This window comes from Gobio gobio, assembly GCF_949357685.1.
Source record: "Gobio gobio genome assembly, chromosome: 25".
Lineage (NCBI taxonomy): Eukaryota > Metazoa > Chordata > Actinopteri > Cypriniformes > Gobionidae > Gobio > Gobio gobio.
This window is the reverse complement of record NC_137121.1, coordinates 39,118,054-39,134,238: the sequence shown is the minus strand read 5'-3', so window position 1 is coordinate 39,134,238 and position 16,185 is coordinate 39,118,054. Positions and strand designations below refer to the sequence as shown.

Below are 16,185 nucleotides of genomic sequence, written 5' to 3'. Positions count from 1 at the left end.
GTGCATTTTTTGTTAACAGACTGAAAGTCCATTGCTTTTATTGTTTTTGGTTGTTTTGTTCATTTATTGTGGATATTTAAAATGTTTTTCATTTTCAGTGTTAAAGTCTTTAGAAATAAAAGTTTATTGATCTTTGAAAAGGTGTACCTGCATTATTATGCCATTGTCATTATTTTAGAACGAAAATATTATCGTTTATCGCAATAATTTCTTGGCCAATTTATCGTCCAGCAAAATTTGTTATCGTGACAGGCCTATTGATATCGATGATGTGTCTATCAAAATGCACACAAGAAGCACGTGTGGTGTGTTTTAACAAGAACTGGAGTATGTCAGAAATGAAAATGAAGAATAAACAAATATTTGTGGAAAATGTACCCATTTAAACTTTTTTTCATTTATTCAGTTTGGGTGAAAGTATGGCTATGATTATAAAAAATACATAAAGTAAATGTTGCGGCAATTTTCTAATCAACTCTGAATAAGAGACAAATCTTAATAATTTAATAAAATGGTTTATTCTTTTGCAAAAGAGTCAACAGTCGTACAGCCATCTGAATGTCTGCAGAGCATTGCCTGCCAGTCTCAACAAAAGTGCAGCTCTTATAGTTGTTTTCAAACAAGGTCACACACAGCCCTTCTCCTGTAAATGTTCACACACACACTCAAATATCCCCATGTGTCTAGTCCATCTTAACCTGGGTCCACTGACCTCTGAGGTCCCATGCTAGCTCCGTGTCCTATGTGTCCCACGTGAAAGAATGTTAGCTCCTAAAAATGAACTGTAGATGACCTTAAGCATAATGATTATTTTGTATGGATATATGTAAATCAATCTGCTTGTATAACAAAATGTTCCCTTACAATTCCTCCCTTTTTATCACTCATTGATAAATCAAAATAAAGAAACATTTAAGAGTGTGTAAATATAGTGGTAATCAAAATGTGTAAATATGAATAGTGATTAAAAAATGTAATTTAAAATGTGTAAATACAATGTGAATAATAATAGTAATAATAAAAGCAAATTCAAACTCTCTCATCACTTATACTCTTCATCTCTGATTTTCGTATAAACAATCACTCTCATGATTTTTGGAAAGGAAGAAAATATGCAAAGGCTATTTTTGTGGATAAAGTCCCTTTTCACTGCAAGCAAAACAAGGTTATAAGTATTTAGATATCTGAGGCCTCTCTAAAAACTGCCCAGATTGAAAGTAAGAAAACAAAATCCCCTAATTTGTGTCATTCTGGTCCCCGCTAGTCGTATCATCAGAATCATCTTCCCACTTGTTACAGTCATCATAACACCCAGTTTAACAGACCCATCAATATCAGCACTATTACTGCAAACATTGGCAACACAGTAAATATATCTTAACAAAAAATCAGATAGTTAGGGATGCCAGGAATGGTTGTTGCTTTTTTCTTTTCTCATATTCTCTAAAAAGAAACAGAGCAGAGAAGCACAGTTATTTAAATCCGGATATCCTAAACTGTTCACCAACAAAACTATCACACAGAAAATGTTGAAATCAAATTATGGTTAAATGTGACTTTAAGATTACATACAACATTTTATTTCCTGATGTTTCTTCAGTGAAATGTTAAAACATAATCCAGATTGAAGAACAAATGTCAAAAAATAGAATTAAATCAATATTATCATCTGGTGCTTACCGATGTAAAACTGGAAAACACACATTTCTTCAGTGCATTCTCTCAGTAATATGATGCTTCTTCTTCCTCGCTGAATCCAGATTTTATAGCCTCTTGAATAGTCTTGATATTCTCTGGAGGAGCAGCGGGCAGAATGGCAAGCAACTCTCGATCGATCTTTTCTATTCTTTCAGTGCTCTTCCTCTCAAACTCCTTTTTATTCTTCAAGACACGCATTAAGATGCCTTTCTGTGCCTCATCACAGCCATTCCGGAGCTTTTGTAGCTCAAGGTCAAACTCTGGTTTACTCTTATCCATGGCCATCAGTTTGCTCAGGGAACTGACACGGTCCATCAGGTACGTGCTGGAAATTTCTGTGTATGTTCCAGAGATCATATGGACCAGACTAGCAATGTTACAGGCTTGAAAGGCTTGAGTGTACAGAAGATCTTTTGAGAACAGCTTTGCATTGTAGGAGAGCTTCTGTGTTTTCTCAGACGTTGAGACAAAGTTTGTAAGAGTTTTGCTCAGGGTAATTTTCACAATGTTGGAAACCATCTGAAAGAACTCAACCATCTTCCGCCACTGCACCTGCACTCTCCCCATGGCTTCCATTCCTTTGACCAGAATCTCTATGGTAGTTTTGAAGTCTATCTCTTTCAGGTCGCAGTTATTTATAGTGACCCGGAAATCAGTTAGTTCCTTCTGGATCTTCTCTTGGTTCTCCACAGACCTCTCATAGGTCTCTCTTGCCTTGTCCAGCTGAGCTCGGGTCTGCTCAACTTTGAATCGTGCATCATCTGCTGCCCTCTGAGAATAACTCGTGTTCATAGACCTGTTTTCTTCTTTTTGCAAAATTGGTGGCTTTGGAGAAAAGGCTGAAGAATTTGTTAAGTTTTTGCTTTTGCAATCAAAACTACAAGCTGACTTGATCAGACCCAAGACCTTACCTATTATCTCATTGCTTTTGCCTTTGTCACATTTGCCAGATGGTGCATATTCTGCCAGCTGGTTGCATATGTCTATGCCATTTTTGCACATGTCCAGAGCTTGATTCTTTGCTGGGCTGTCAGAGCATTTCTCTAGTTCATCTTTGATTCTTTTGAACTGTTGATTCATAAATTCACTTTTTGTACGGTTAGTCTTCTGATCAAACAGATTTGTCCAGGCAATTTCATCATTCTCACAATTCACCTTCATTAGCTCCTGGATATCCTGGACATATTTTAGAATTTGATCAGACTTACTGTATGTATTTATTTCACTAACGGAATCTCTTTCACTTTCCTGATCTTTAATGTCACTCTGAGTGTTAACAATAGCATCATGTGGTTTTGGTGAAGCTGGTTGTCCCTCTAGGCGAGAAATAACAGCACTTGTCATTCTATCAAGATTGCCTATAATTCCCTGCGCAATCCCACCCACAAAATCCATGCCAACCATATCCCATCCAGTAGGGATAGAATCCAGAGCTTTCTGAAATTGGCCTTGGGCCTCACTCATTTCTTTCTCCATGTTTTTCATTAGCTTATCGGTCCTTTCCTTGGCTTGTTGAGCTGACTGCTCTCTCAGTTTGTTCTCCTCTAGTATCTTCATGTTTTTTTCCCTCTCTCCCTCATATGACTTATGTGAAGACGTACACACTTCTAGCAGCTCTCCGATTGTATTTATGACATGAGTGAAACTCTTTTCAGTTGCATCAGACAACTTTAGACATTCATCTGCAATGACTCCGATATTGTGCAGCTGATCAGGAAGATGTGCTTTGACAACCTCATCATCACCTTGAAACAGAATCTTCACAGCTGCCTTCATGTAATCTGGAACTTGGGCAGTTTGGAGGCGAATCTGATCCATGTTCTTATGGGCCTCATTAAATGCCCCCCAACCCAAGTTACACACTTGCATGAGGCAAGCACGAAAGGAATCAGGGTATTTGATGAATTCATAGCCTCCTTTGGGGGGATTTTTATTGATAGAGAAATCTGTTGAGGACGAGATGAACACCAGCTCTCCCAGGATGGCTATAGATAGAGGTGCTGGAGTCAGATACTCTTCCCAGTTGGCATAGGGCTGCATCATGAGTTTGGTTTGGTTCCTCATGTCCTCAGCAGTGGTAAGGCTTCGGGTTACCTTTGAAATGGTATTCATGGCTTCCATTTCTGCTAAAAAAATTTTAAAAAAAAAATTATATAAGGAAATATCCCAGTTTCATAGGCCAGAAGCAGGGGAAAGCACTCTGGATAGAGTCCTGAGAGTCAAGTCAAGTCAAGTCAAGTCAAGTCAACTTTATTTATATAGCGCTTTTAACAATGCAGATTGTCTCAGAGCAGCTTTACAGTGTTAAACAGGAAAATAATGAAGCATAATTTTATTCAGCCGTATAGCCATTCTGGAGAAAACAGTGATGTCATCAGTTCATTTCAATTATCATACAGTGGCAGTGTGGTCTTTAATCAGTAATTAGATCAGTTTTAGTTTTAGTTAGCAATTTAGTTTATATGGTTAATTTAGTTTATTAATTAGATTTATTTGGATTTTTAGTTGAAAAATGTAGTGTCCCCAACTGAGCACGCCAAGCCAGAGTCTGGTTTGGTTCCTCATGTCCTCAGCAGTGGTAAGCCTTTGAGTTACCTTTGAAATGATATTCATGGTTTCTATTTCTGAAAACAAAAAAACAAAAACAAAGATATATATATATATATATATATATATATATATATATATATATATATATATATATATATATATATATATATATAATATTAGGGCTGTCACGACATTAGATTTTTCACACCACGGTTATTGTGGCCAAACAAAATCACAATATCGATATATCGCAATGTCTATAGAAACCTTGGGGGGAAAAGTTATCAAATTAATTTTTTCTTTGTTTATTTATTTTTTATTTTTTACCCAACAAACATAATTGGATGCTGATAAACGCAGGGTAATACTCTGTTACTAATAAATCTTCTCTGAAGCTCCCTATGAAATAACAAGAGAGAACATACTGTCAAGTTCAACAGTATGATGAATAAATATTAACATAAATGTTATTGGCCATGAATAGATTGCAAATACAAATACAAGAATAGACATTTAGTAAAAAGACATTAATTAATTAAAAGAAACTATGAGATGTGCTGCACTGGTGGAAACAACACGAGCCTGTGATACCGCAACCGTCAAGACCGTCAGACATGCTCTGGTGTTTAGAGTCCGCGCCAGCAACAGCAGCAGCAGTAGCGAGCGTTCCTTCAGCGCAGCTGCAAGAGTTATGGCCGTTATACACCTGTTCACTTAATTTGTTTTCTCTGATCAGATATCTATCATATTGTGAAGAGATCAGGAGTAAATGTCTTCCGAGATTCTTTAGAGGCGGATTTAAATCCGATCACTCAAAGCCGCTGCTCCCATCACATCACGCGCTGCGTGTAGGGCACCAAGTGCTGAGGGGGCACCACAAGAAAATGCAAGAAAAACACGCAAACGGCCGCCAGTGAAACTGAAAGTAGCCTAAGTCTCAGATGCTCAAAAACACAATCATCTTAACTAATAAGAGTAAATGCTCTTGTAGTGCTTAGGTCGCTCTTTCTCATATAGCAGCATTTGATCTTGAAATGAGCTGATGACAAATAAAATACAGCTCGAATATTTTGCTTTCGTTGACGTGAACTGAATTTGCATAGCTGGCACGGAAATTGAAGATTGGATTTATATTCATTTTGCGGAGAGGTGTAAGGTAAGACAACCTGCATGTTTGTGTTTATTATTTTGTTTATTAGTTTAGATTGTATAGGCAGTTTCGTTCGCAAGCGCCGATGCAATGTCAAAAAATTGTTTTTACTGTGGTGGTGATAGTAAACATTTAAACTAACATTGTGATGCTTGAAGTGTTTTATATCTATGGATTTTATTATAGGAAAGACAAATCAAGTGTTGATTTGAGAGGATAAATTGATCAAACATGTGGTTTACTCACTGTCGGCCGTTGGCCACTTGGTCATTACTTTAAAAAAACAAAAACTTTAATTTAACAACAAATATTGCTCCAAACATTTTTTTCTAAATCAACTTCATAAATAAACAAAGCGAAATATAACTACTTTGACATTAAAAACAAAGCTGAACAATTTTTATGGTTGCAACAATGTGTAAAAGGGAGGGAGAAAAAAACACAGCTCCAGTCGTACTTGGGACACTGGAGTATTTCCGTGTCATGCTATCATAAGAGTCCTATTCATTTTCAATATCGTGGTTATCGCCAATACTGGTATATTGCCACACCCTAAATTAACACAATGTCGATATTTCTGGCTTTGAATATCACGATTATCGCCAATCCCGGTATATTGCGACACCCCTAATATATATATATATATATATATATATATATATATATATATATATATATATATATATATATATATATATATATATATATATATATATATATATATATACAGTGAGGAAAATAAGTATTTGAACACCCTGCTATTTTGCAAGTTATCCTACTTGGAAATCATGGAGGGTCTGAAATTGTCATCGTAGGTGCATGCCCACTGTGATATCTAAAAAACAAAATCCAGAAATCATTATATATGATTTTTTAACTATTTATTTGTATGATACAGCTGCAAATAAGTATTTGAACAACTGTCTATCAGCTAGAATTCTGACCCTCAAAGACCTGTTAGTCTGCCTTTAAAATGTCCACCTCGATTTATTATCCTAAATTAGATGCCCCTGTTTGAGGTCGTTAGCTGCATAAAGACACCTGTCCACCCCATACAATCAGTAAGAATCCATCTACTAACATGGCCAAGACCAAAGAGCTTTCCAAAGACACTAGAGACAAAATTGTAAACCTCCACAAGGCTGGAAAGGGCTACGGGGAAATTGCCAAGCAGCTTGGTGAAAAAAGGTCCACTGTTGGAGCAATCATTAGAAAATGGAAGAAGCTAAACATGACTGTCAATCTCCCTTGGACTAGGGCTCCATGCAAGATCTCACCTCGTGGGGTCTCAATGATCCTAAGAAAGGTGAGAAATCAGCCCAGAACTACACGGGAGGAGCTGCTCAATGACCTGAAAAGAGCTGGGACCACCGTTTCCAAGGTTACTGTTGGTAATACACTAAGACGTCATGGTTTGAAATCATGGAAGGTTCCCCTGCTTAAACCGGCACATGTCAAGGCCCGTCTTAAGTTTGCCAATGACCATTCGGATGATCCAGAGGAGTCATGGGAGAAAGTCATGTGGTCAGATGAGACCAAAATAGAACTTTTTGGTCATAATTCCACTAAACGTGTTTGGAGGAAGAAGAATGATGAGTACCATCCCAAGAACACCATCCCTACTGTGAAGCATGGGGGTGGTAGCATCATGCTTTGGGGGTGTTTTTCTGCACATGGGACAGGGCGACTGCACTGTATTAAGGAGAGGATGACCGGGGCCATGTATTGCGAGATTTTGGGGAACAACCTCCTTCCCTCAGTTAGAGCATTGAAGATGGGTCGAGGCTGGGTCTTCCAACATGACAATGGCCCGAAGCACACAGCCAGGATAACCAAGGAGTGGCTCTTTAAGAAGCATATCAAGGTTCTGGCGTGGCCTAGCCAGTCTCCAGACCTAAACCCAATAGAGAATCTTTGGAGGGAGCTCAAACTCCGCGTTTCTCAGTGACAGGCCAGACACCTGACTGATCTAGAGAAGATCTGTGTGGAGGAGTGGGCCTCCTGCAGTGCAAACCTGGTGAAAATCTACAGGAAACGTTTGACCTCTGTAATTGCAAACAAAGGCTACTGTACCAAATATTAACATTGATTTTCTCAGGTGTTCAAATACTTATTTGCAGCTGTATCATACATACAAATAAATAGTTAAAAAATCATATATTGTGATTTCTGGAATTTTTTTTTTTGGATTATGTCTCTCACAGTGGACATGCACCTACGATGACAATTTCAGACCCTCCATGATTTCTAAGTGGGAGAACTTGCAAAATAGCAGGGTGTTCATATACTTATTTTCCTCACTGTATGTATATATATATTAGGGCTGTCAAAATTGACGTGTTAATAACGCATTAACACAAATTCATTTTAACGGCACTAATTTTATTAATGCGCGATTAAAGGCTGATTTATACTTCTGTGTCGGACCTACGCCGTATCCTCTACGCCGCAAGTTACGCGTCGGTTTTCATTTATACTTCTGCTTTGTTGTCCGCGTCAATGTGCAATTACACATGCAGACCACTAGGAGGCAGTGTCCACGGGCATGTTGACAGAAACTCTAGGCAATTGATATGCCAACGCAGTTGGGGCCCCGTCCACAGACCCGAAACTGCGTGCCTGTTGTACGTGGCCCCCCAGCCCGTGTATGAGGCATCCATGGAGACCACAGCATGCCTGAACACCTGTTCTAAGGACACTCTGGCCCGGAGAAACGAGGGGTCCGCCCACGGGTTGAAGGTTTAGCGACAGTAAGGAGTAACTGAGACCCGGTACTTGCCACTCTGCCATGCCTATCTCTGGACTCGGTCGTGTAACCAGCGTTGAAGCGGCCTCATATGAAGCAATCCGAGCGGCGTTACCGCGGCTGCAGATGCCATACACCCCAGGAGCCTCTGAAAGAATTCCTGTCCTGTCCTTGAACTTATTCAACGTATTCAAGCAGTATTCAACACTTACTGGACTTGCTCTGGTGTGAGGCGCAGAGTCCGGTTGACCGAATCCAGCTCCATATCGAGATAAGAGATCCTCTACGCGGGGCAGAGTTTGCTCTTCTCTCGGTTGACCCGAAGGCCCAACCGGCTGAGGTGATGGAGCACCATGTCCCTGTGTTCACACAACTCGGACAGCCTGAAGGGCTTCAGGTCGACTGCTGCAACCAATCTCGGGGACGGATGCATTCGGGAATGCATTTCTGCGTTAACATTCTGAACGGGAGCTTGTGCAGGGCCAGATTCAGAATGCGCAGGTCCAAGATTGGCCTTAACCCACCACCTTTCTTGGGTACAATGAAGTAGGGCCTGTAGAACCCTGACTTCATATCGGCTGGAGGAACCGGCTCAACCACGTCCTTCGCCAGCAGGACATCGATCTCTGACCGCAAGACATGGGCATCGCTGCTCCACACGGTGGTGAAGAGGATGCCCTTGTACTTGGGAGGCCGGCGAGCGAACTGAATCATGTAGCCGAGTCTGATGGTACGGATGAGCCAGCGAGACCGTCCGGGGAGACCTAGCCAGGCCCCCAGGGACCGAACAAGTGGGACCAACGGCACCAAAGACGTACCCGGGGTGGGGCAGCAAGGTGGAGTACGCAGACCCGACTCGGGAGGCCCGGAGGCGGCCCAGAGTGTTGCCTGAGTTCTCAAGGTAGGGCAGAGTATGGGTGAGAAGGCCCGGAGGCGTCCTCGGTGCCCACACTGCTGCCCCCTGGTGAGGGGGAGAGGGGAGGAAAGGAGTGGCAAGGCCTGGGGGCGTCGCACACTGCCAACCTGACCCTCTCAGGGCCCAGGGAGGAAGGAAACTGCTCTGAGAATGTGGGTACCGCTAGACTCCGGAGAGCCAACGGCAGGACCGAACTGAAATTATTCTCCCTCCGGTCCTCCCCCGAGGGAGGGAGGGGTGCGGACACCGTCTCCCCGAGCAGTTCCCCATCTCGCTGGGCTGCCCATTCCTGGGACGCTTGCCCTTGTGCTTGCTAGCAGACTCGTGGAACCCTGGACGGGTTGGGCGCGTCCCTTGCAAACCATACGCCGAAACCTGGCAAGTTTGGTATTGTTGGACTAAGCAACGATTCAGGAGTCTAAGGAGATGACTCTCGTGAAAATAAGTCAATCACACCCAAAGTTATAAGCATTTGAAAAAAGTAATTCTCCACTAGGTTGTGCTGTTTTGAAACTTCTCAGGCTCCTTCAGGGCATCGTGCTGATGATTCATACAGAGTTTCGTAACAATCCGTTCATGTGTTCATAAAATACAGCATTTTATCACATAATTCAAAATGGTCAACAGCCAAAATGGCCGATATGGTAAAATTGGATATAATAATAATAATACATTTTATTTGGCCGACACCTTTCTAAATACCCAAGGACATCTTCCATCTTACATATTCCATAGGACATAAAAGAAGGAAATACATTCAAATACATTAAATTCATAGTAAAATATGTTCCAAATAAGACAAATCTGAATAGTGCTAAGAGCGCCTAAATAAAATACAAAAGAGTGTCAGGAGGATTACAATGGCGCTGTAGTACTAAAATGTTTTAAAGATTAAAAGCTTTCTTAAAGAGATAGGTCTTTAACAATTTTTTTAATGAATTGACTTAGTCTGCCTGTCGAATGTGGGAAGGGAGGGCATTCCAAAGTCTTGGAGCAGCACAACTGAAGGCCCTGGCCCCCGTGGTGGAGAGGCGGAATTTGGGGGTGACAAGGAGGCCAGTCGAGGAAGAGCGGAGGGAACGTGCAGGGACATATTCTGATAGGAGGTCAGAAATGTAGCTGGGTGCAAGATTATGGAGTGCTTTGTAGGTGATGACGAGGGTCTAAAAATCAATACGGTAGTGCACAGGGAGCCAGTGTAGAGTGATAAGGATAGGTGTGATGTGTTCAGATGATCTGGTACCAGTGAGGATTCAAGCGGCAGAGTTCTGAATAAGTTGAAGTCTATTTATCAGCTTAGAAGGGAGAACGATGAGAAGGGAGTTGCAATAGTCCAGACGTGACGTGACAAGGGCATAAATTAGGGTTTCAGTGCTGGCTTGTGTCAATAAGGGTCTAAGCCTGGAGATATTTCGGAGGTGGAAGAATGAGGTCTGTGTTTAATCTGAGATTTGAATGATAGTGAACTGTCCAGAATGACACCAAGGCTTTTGACTTGAGTTGACAGAGGAGCTGAGATCTCATCTATGGTTAGATTGAGGTTTTTCTGTTTTGAGAGAGGAGATTTGGAGCCAATGAGCAGGACTTCTGTTTTATTGGCATTAAGTTTCAAAAAGTTTGTGTTCATCCAGATTTGAATGTCTTGAAGACAGTTGCTGAGTGAGGTGGGTGGAAGGGGAGATGAAGGTTTAGTTGAGATATAAAGCTGGGTGTCATCAGCACAGCAGTGGAAATGTATTTTGTGATGTCTCATGATCTTGCCCAGGGGAAGCAGATATATAATGAAGAGGAGTGGACCCAATACTGACCCCTGGGGGACACCCTGAGGCACAGACGCACAGGCCGATTTATAGTGTTTGAGTTGTACAAACTGCTGACGATCCGTGAGGTATGAACAGAACCAGGAGAGTGCATCCCCTGTGATACCAATGCTGGCCAGACGCTCAACGAGGAGGGGATGTGAAATGGTATCAAAAGTAGCGCTCAAGTCAAGTAAGATCAGGATGGACAATAGACCAGAGTCAGCAGCACAGAGTAGGTCATTGGTGATTTTTACCAATGCAGTTTCCGTGCTATGGTTAGCACGGAAACCAGACTGGAAATGTTCATACATATCATTGTAGATGAGATGGTGATGTAGTTGATGAACCACGACCCTCTCCAGTATCTTAGATACAAAAGGAAGGTTGGAGATGGGATGGTAGGTGTTCAAGTTATCAGGATCAGCATTGGGCTTTTTGAGGAACGGAGTGACAGCAGCAGTCTTAAGAGTGGGCGGTACAATGCCTGTGGAGAGGGAGGAATTTACTAATGCCGTGAGTAATAGAGCGATGGAAGGCAGGCATGCTTTAAGAAGACCGGTAGGCAGAGGGTCTAGTTGGGAAGTAGATGTCTTTGATTTGCTTACAAGTTCTTTGATCTGGTTCTCTGAGGCCAAGGTGAAGTTTGAGAGGGAGGTGGTAAAGGCAGAGCCCTGTAGGGCAGTTATGTAGGTCAGGTTATGAGCTGGAGTGCTAGGAATATTAAGTAGATGGTGATGTATTTCTTGAATTTTTGCATGAAAGAAGTTTAGAAACTTGTTGCAGAGTTCTGTTGAGGGGTCAGAGGAGATGTCAGGGGTCAGAGGAGGGGTCAGGTGGCTTAAGGAGGCGGTTTACGGTTGAAAACAAGAGCTTAGAATTGTTATTCCCAGAGTTTATAATGTTTGAATAGTAAGATGTTCTAGCAGCAGAAATGGAGTTATTATATTGCAAGAGGTGATCTTTGTAGGCCTGCACATGAGATACAAGGCCTGTCCGTCTATACAGGCACTCAAGACGTCTCCCACACCTTTTTAACTGGCGGAGCTCAGGTGTGTACCACGGAGCTGAGTGGTTGAAAGAAACAGAACGAGTTTGAGTGGGAGCAAGGGCATTAAGAGAAGAAGATAGGCAGTCATTGTAATGAGCGATGAGGCTGAGGGGACAGAGGGAGTCAGTCGAGCATGTATTTATGAGGCTCATAAGGTCAGATGGATTAATTTGTTTTATGTTTCTGTAGGCTATAGTTCGTTGATGTTTATACCTGGAAACTAGAACAGAGACTTCAAATAAAACAACTATTTGATATGTGATATGTGATATCAGTTGACTCTGCATGACGTCTCAAATCTAATGAGACCACTTTTATGATTCTTGGACAAACCCATCAGAAGTTATCAGAGGTTAATTCAAAATGGCGGGAAAATTTGCATAACGGAAAGTGGCTGGAATCGAACTGTCTTAAACCAAGGAATCAGAGGAAAAAAATATTTTGTTTCTAGTTCTTAGGGTTCAAAAGTTATTAGCATAAACATGAGTGCAACTTTGGACAGGTGGTGGCACTAGAGGTATTGAGTTAGAGACACCAAAATTGGTGTATTTAATGCTGGGACTGTCCTCTATAAGAATGTCAAACCGTTACAACTTTCCCGCAAACGGTTCTATGGGCTGCCATAGACTTCAATGGCGGAATAATAATAATAATAATAGTAAGAAATCTAACGATTACAATAGGACATTCGGTGCTTGGCCCCTAATAATATAATAATAGGAACCCTAACGATTACAATAGGTGCCTCCACACCTTCGGTGCTTGGCCCCTAAAATCTTCTTAAGATATAAAGTCTTAAATAGTGCCTTAAATAGTGAAATAATATTCCTTTCTTAATGTGCGTTGTTCATTCTCTTGACTGGTAATTTGAAGAAAAAATATAATCGCAGAAGTTTTGAACATGCTGATTTGTCTGATGTGAAGTTTTGTTGATGCACGTACTTGGCTTGTGTATGCGCACACGTGTGTGTGTGTGTGTGTGTGTGTGTTAGTGATGCGGTTCACAGTTATATCCACCGGTCGGTTGCGGGTGGATGAGAGATAAATCATTGTGTTTGTTTGATAAAGACATTTTGCGAGCCCTGTGGGCTAATCATTCCTGTTGCAGTTTTTCAACATTGGAAGTTTTCAAAACAATTCCTCATGTGTAATGCCAGGGGAGCTGAAGCTCATTATATTATGCAAAATCCAATCATAGAAGTGGGCGTTTACTTCCAAGTCTTCTATGCGGCACGCCCATAAAAACTGAGCATTTCAACATTTCAAGAGCTAATACTTATTCATTATGTTTTTGAATGTAAAATCCATGGTAACGTCATAAGTTGACCTCAGACAACAGTATAAAAAAAACAAAAGCCAGTTCATGACCCTTTGATGAGTAGGCAGGATGATTTTCATTATTTTCCAAGTCTTGTGAACAAATATGCAGTATAGGTTTTATGGCCTTATTTCACCCTTACAGAATACCACATGAATTTCACGTGTTACATTTTAAATAATCAAATTACACTTCAAAATTACAAAATCCAAAAAAGTATTTTAGATTACCAAAGTGATTACTTTGAATTTGAATGTAATTTATTTAATTTAAACATATAAACTGTAACTGTAATTAATGTAAGCAGTAATTGGTGATTCTCAGGCAGTCTGCAAAGGCATCCTAAGAGACATTTCTGCTCATAAGTTTCATACCCCTTGCAGAATATGCAAAATGTTAATATTTTTTAACAAAATAAGAGAGATCTAGGATCATAAAAAATGTGTTCGCATGTTACTTTTATTTAGTACTGTCCTGAATAAGCTATTTCACATACTAGATGTTTACATAGGAAGAGTTAATTAGCAAAAAACGATAAACGCTGATGAAAAATGACAGTTCTGAACCCTAAACATGTTGTCACAAAAGCTGGTATTGTCCACTGTCAAAGCATCCCAAGTTCACATTTTACAGCAAAGTAACTGCATTTTCAGTTTTAGCAAATCAGGTCAGGTGACAAGCCTGCTATCACTTAGAAAAGATGCGCTACCTGAGGGAAGTTTCATCAAAGCTGACTTAAAGTGGTTAAGGATTTATAATTTTGTCTCCTTGCACGCCATACCCACCCTACATGCTGAATGCTTGGTTGTCCTGCATTGTGTGTGTGTGTGTGTGTCTGAGCGCGCTTGCATCTGTGTATGTGTGTGCCCGTCTGTTAGTATGTGTGTGAGCATGCGTGTGTTTTAAATACAATTACATTACTTGGTTTTGTTGAACATGAAATGTGAAGTTTTAACATTTGTGTTTAATTTTTTTTATTGTGCACTCTAAGTAACATCAATTAAACTGCCATTGAGTGGTTTTGATTAAGTAATAATAGCTAAAAAAGCACAGTAACTTACAATTTTTCTTTTTTTTTTTATAAAAATGTTTAATCTATTGACAGCCCTAATATAATATAATATTTTTTTTCAGCTTCAAGGATCCTTAGAGACTCCAAAAGGACACAAAATAACCAAATATAAGGAGTCCATATAAGTATATTATATAATCAATGTATACACACCTAAACACCCATGAAAAAAAAACACATTACAGAAAAAAAAACATTACAGAATTCAGTGTATAGGATGTGTACAGAGCAACAACAACAAGATTGCTTTCATTTTATACGAGTCAAGCTGAGATACCGAACAGAACCACACAGAGACGCCAAAAACTCCTAAATCAACCGCTTTGACTGAATAAACCTATGATTACTAATCACAACAACGTCCAGAGCTCGTGTTTTATAGCAAAGCACATACTGGAATGAATAATTCAATAAAAATGCGATGTGAGTATATATATATAACATACTTTTAATTAACTTTAATTTTGTAACTTTTTTAGTTATTATTACTTAATCAAAACAACTCAATGGCAATTTGATTGATGTTACCTGGAAAATTTATGAAAATTAAGAAAAAGAGTTATCAGAGTTAACTCTTCATATATTGAACAATACCCTTTAGTCTGACCTGTCTGTCATTACCTGGATGATCCACAATTGTTTTCATGTTAAGACATTTGTTTGTAATTGTTAATTTTTTCTCACAATTCAGACTTTTTTCCTTGCAATTGCAAAATTATATCTCAGATCTATGTGTGAGATATAATTTTACAATTGCGAGGGAAAAAAATAAAAAGGGGGGGAAAAGACCTCTCATAATTGCAACTTTAATAAAAAATCGAAAAGATAATTTAGCTCACATCTCTGACTTTATAACACAATTGTGAGTTTAAATCTTGCAATGCTGAGAAAAAAAGTCAGAATTATGAGAAAGTCACAATTACCTTTTTTATTTTTTTATTTTGGTAGCGAAAACAAGCTTTCATAAAACACAATGCATTAAAAACAGGGGGTGAAATCTTTCTAACAGGATGATGTGTAATTTCTTTTGTTTATAGATCATATTTCATTCAGTACTGCCCTCCAATAACTACATGTTTCCCAGAAGACTAAATGAGTACAATTTACCCTGTTCATCCAATCAAAAAGTTCACACACCCAGATCTTAATGCATCGTGTTGCCTTCTTGAGCGTCAGTATTTTTTTCGCTCTAAGATTGTCTGCATTTGTGCTTCAAAAAATATTGTGAAAAACTGATGTTGTTTAAAATAATATGCAGAGAAAAACCCAGTCATATGGCCCTTATTACTAATCCATAGCTTTCTAATTTGTATAGATTAAGTTACAAAACTTGTGTAACCTAATGAAATATGTTACAAATAACTTTTTAAAGTATGTATTTTGTAATCTGTAGTGAAATACATTTTAAAAGTAACTTTCCCAACCCTATCCACATATGATCCACATATTTCACATGTGATTTTACCATGTTAAATGTTACATGTGCAAAATCATATATATATATATACATTCAAAATTCAGTTGCCTTACCCTTTCCAAAGAAGAGATACCTTTTTGTCTTGTCACAGGTTAAGGTGTCGTGTATGCAGATGAAATAGAAAAATGGTTTCAATATTTATAGCCAAAAAAAAAAAAAAACCCTAAACCCCACCTAAGACTGCCTCCATTACCTTTGCCTTACTTAAAACGGAAACAACATCAGCCAAAAAAATAACATTCCTTACCCACATCTCACATTGCAGAAGAATGTGTGCAAAAAAAAAAATGCACACAAAAAAAAATATTTCGTAAATAATGTGAATCTCAGTGTTAACTTTGTTTAATATATATATATATATATATATATATATATATATATATATATATATATATATATATATATATA

General features: G+C 39.3%; 1 protein-coding gene across 1 annotated transcript; it reads right to left on the bottom strand.

Annotated features, from left to right (window-relative positions):
• Nucleotides 1–497: 497 nt before the first annotated feature.
• Nucleotides 498–15,885, bottom strand: LOC307121837 (uncharacterized protein). Its single transcript, XM_079809595.1, has 3 exons — nucleotides 15,831–15,885; nucleotides 1,681–3,824; nucleotides 498–1,443 (listed from the first exon to the last, which is right to left on the bottom strand). Exon 2 carries the CDS (start codon nucleotides 3,817–3,819, stop codon nucleotides 1,723–1,725), a length of 2,097 nt encoding a protein of 698 aa, XP_079665721.1. The 5' UTR covers nucleotides 3,820–3,824; nucleotides 15,831–15,885; the 3' UTR covers nucleotides 498–1,443; nucleotides 1,681–1,722.
• Nucleotides 15,886–16,185: the final 300 nt, after the last annotated feature.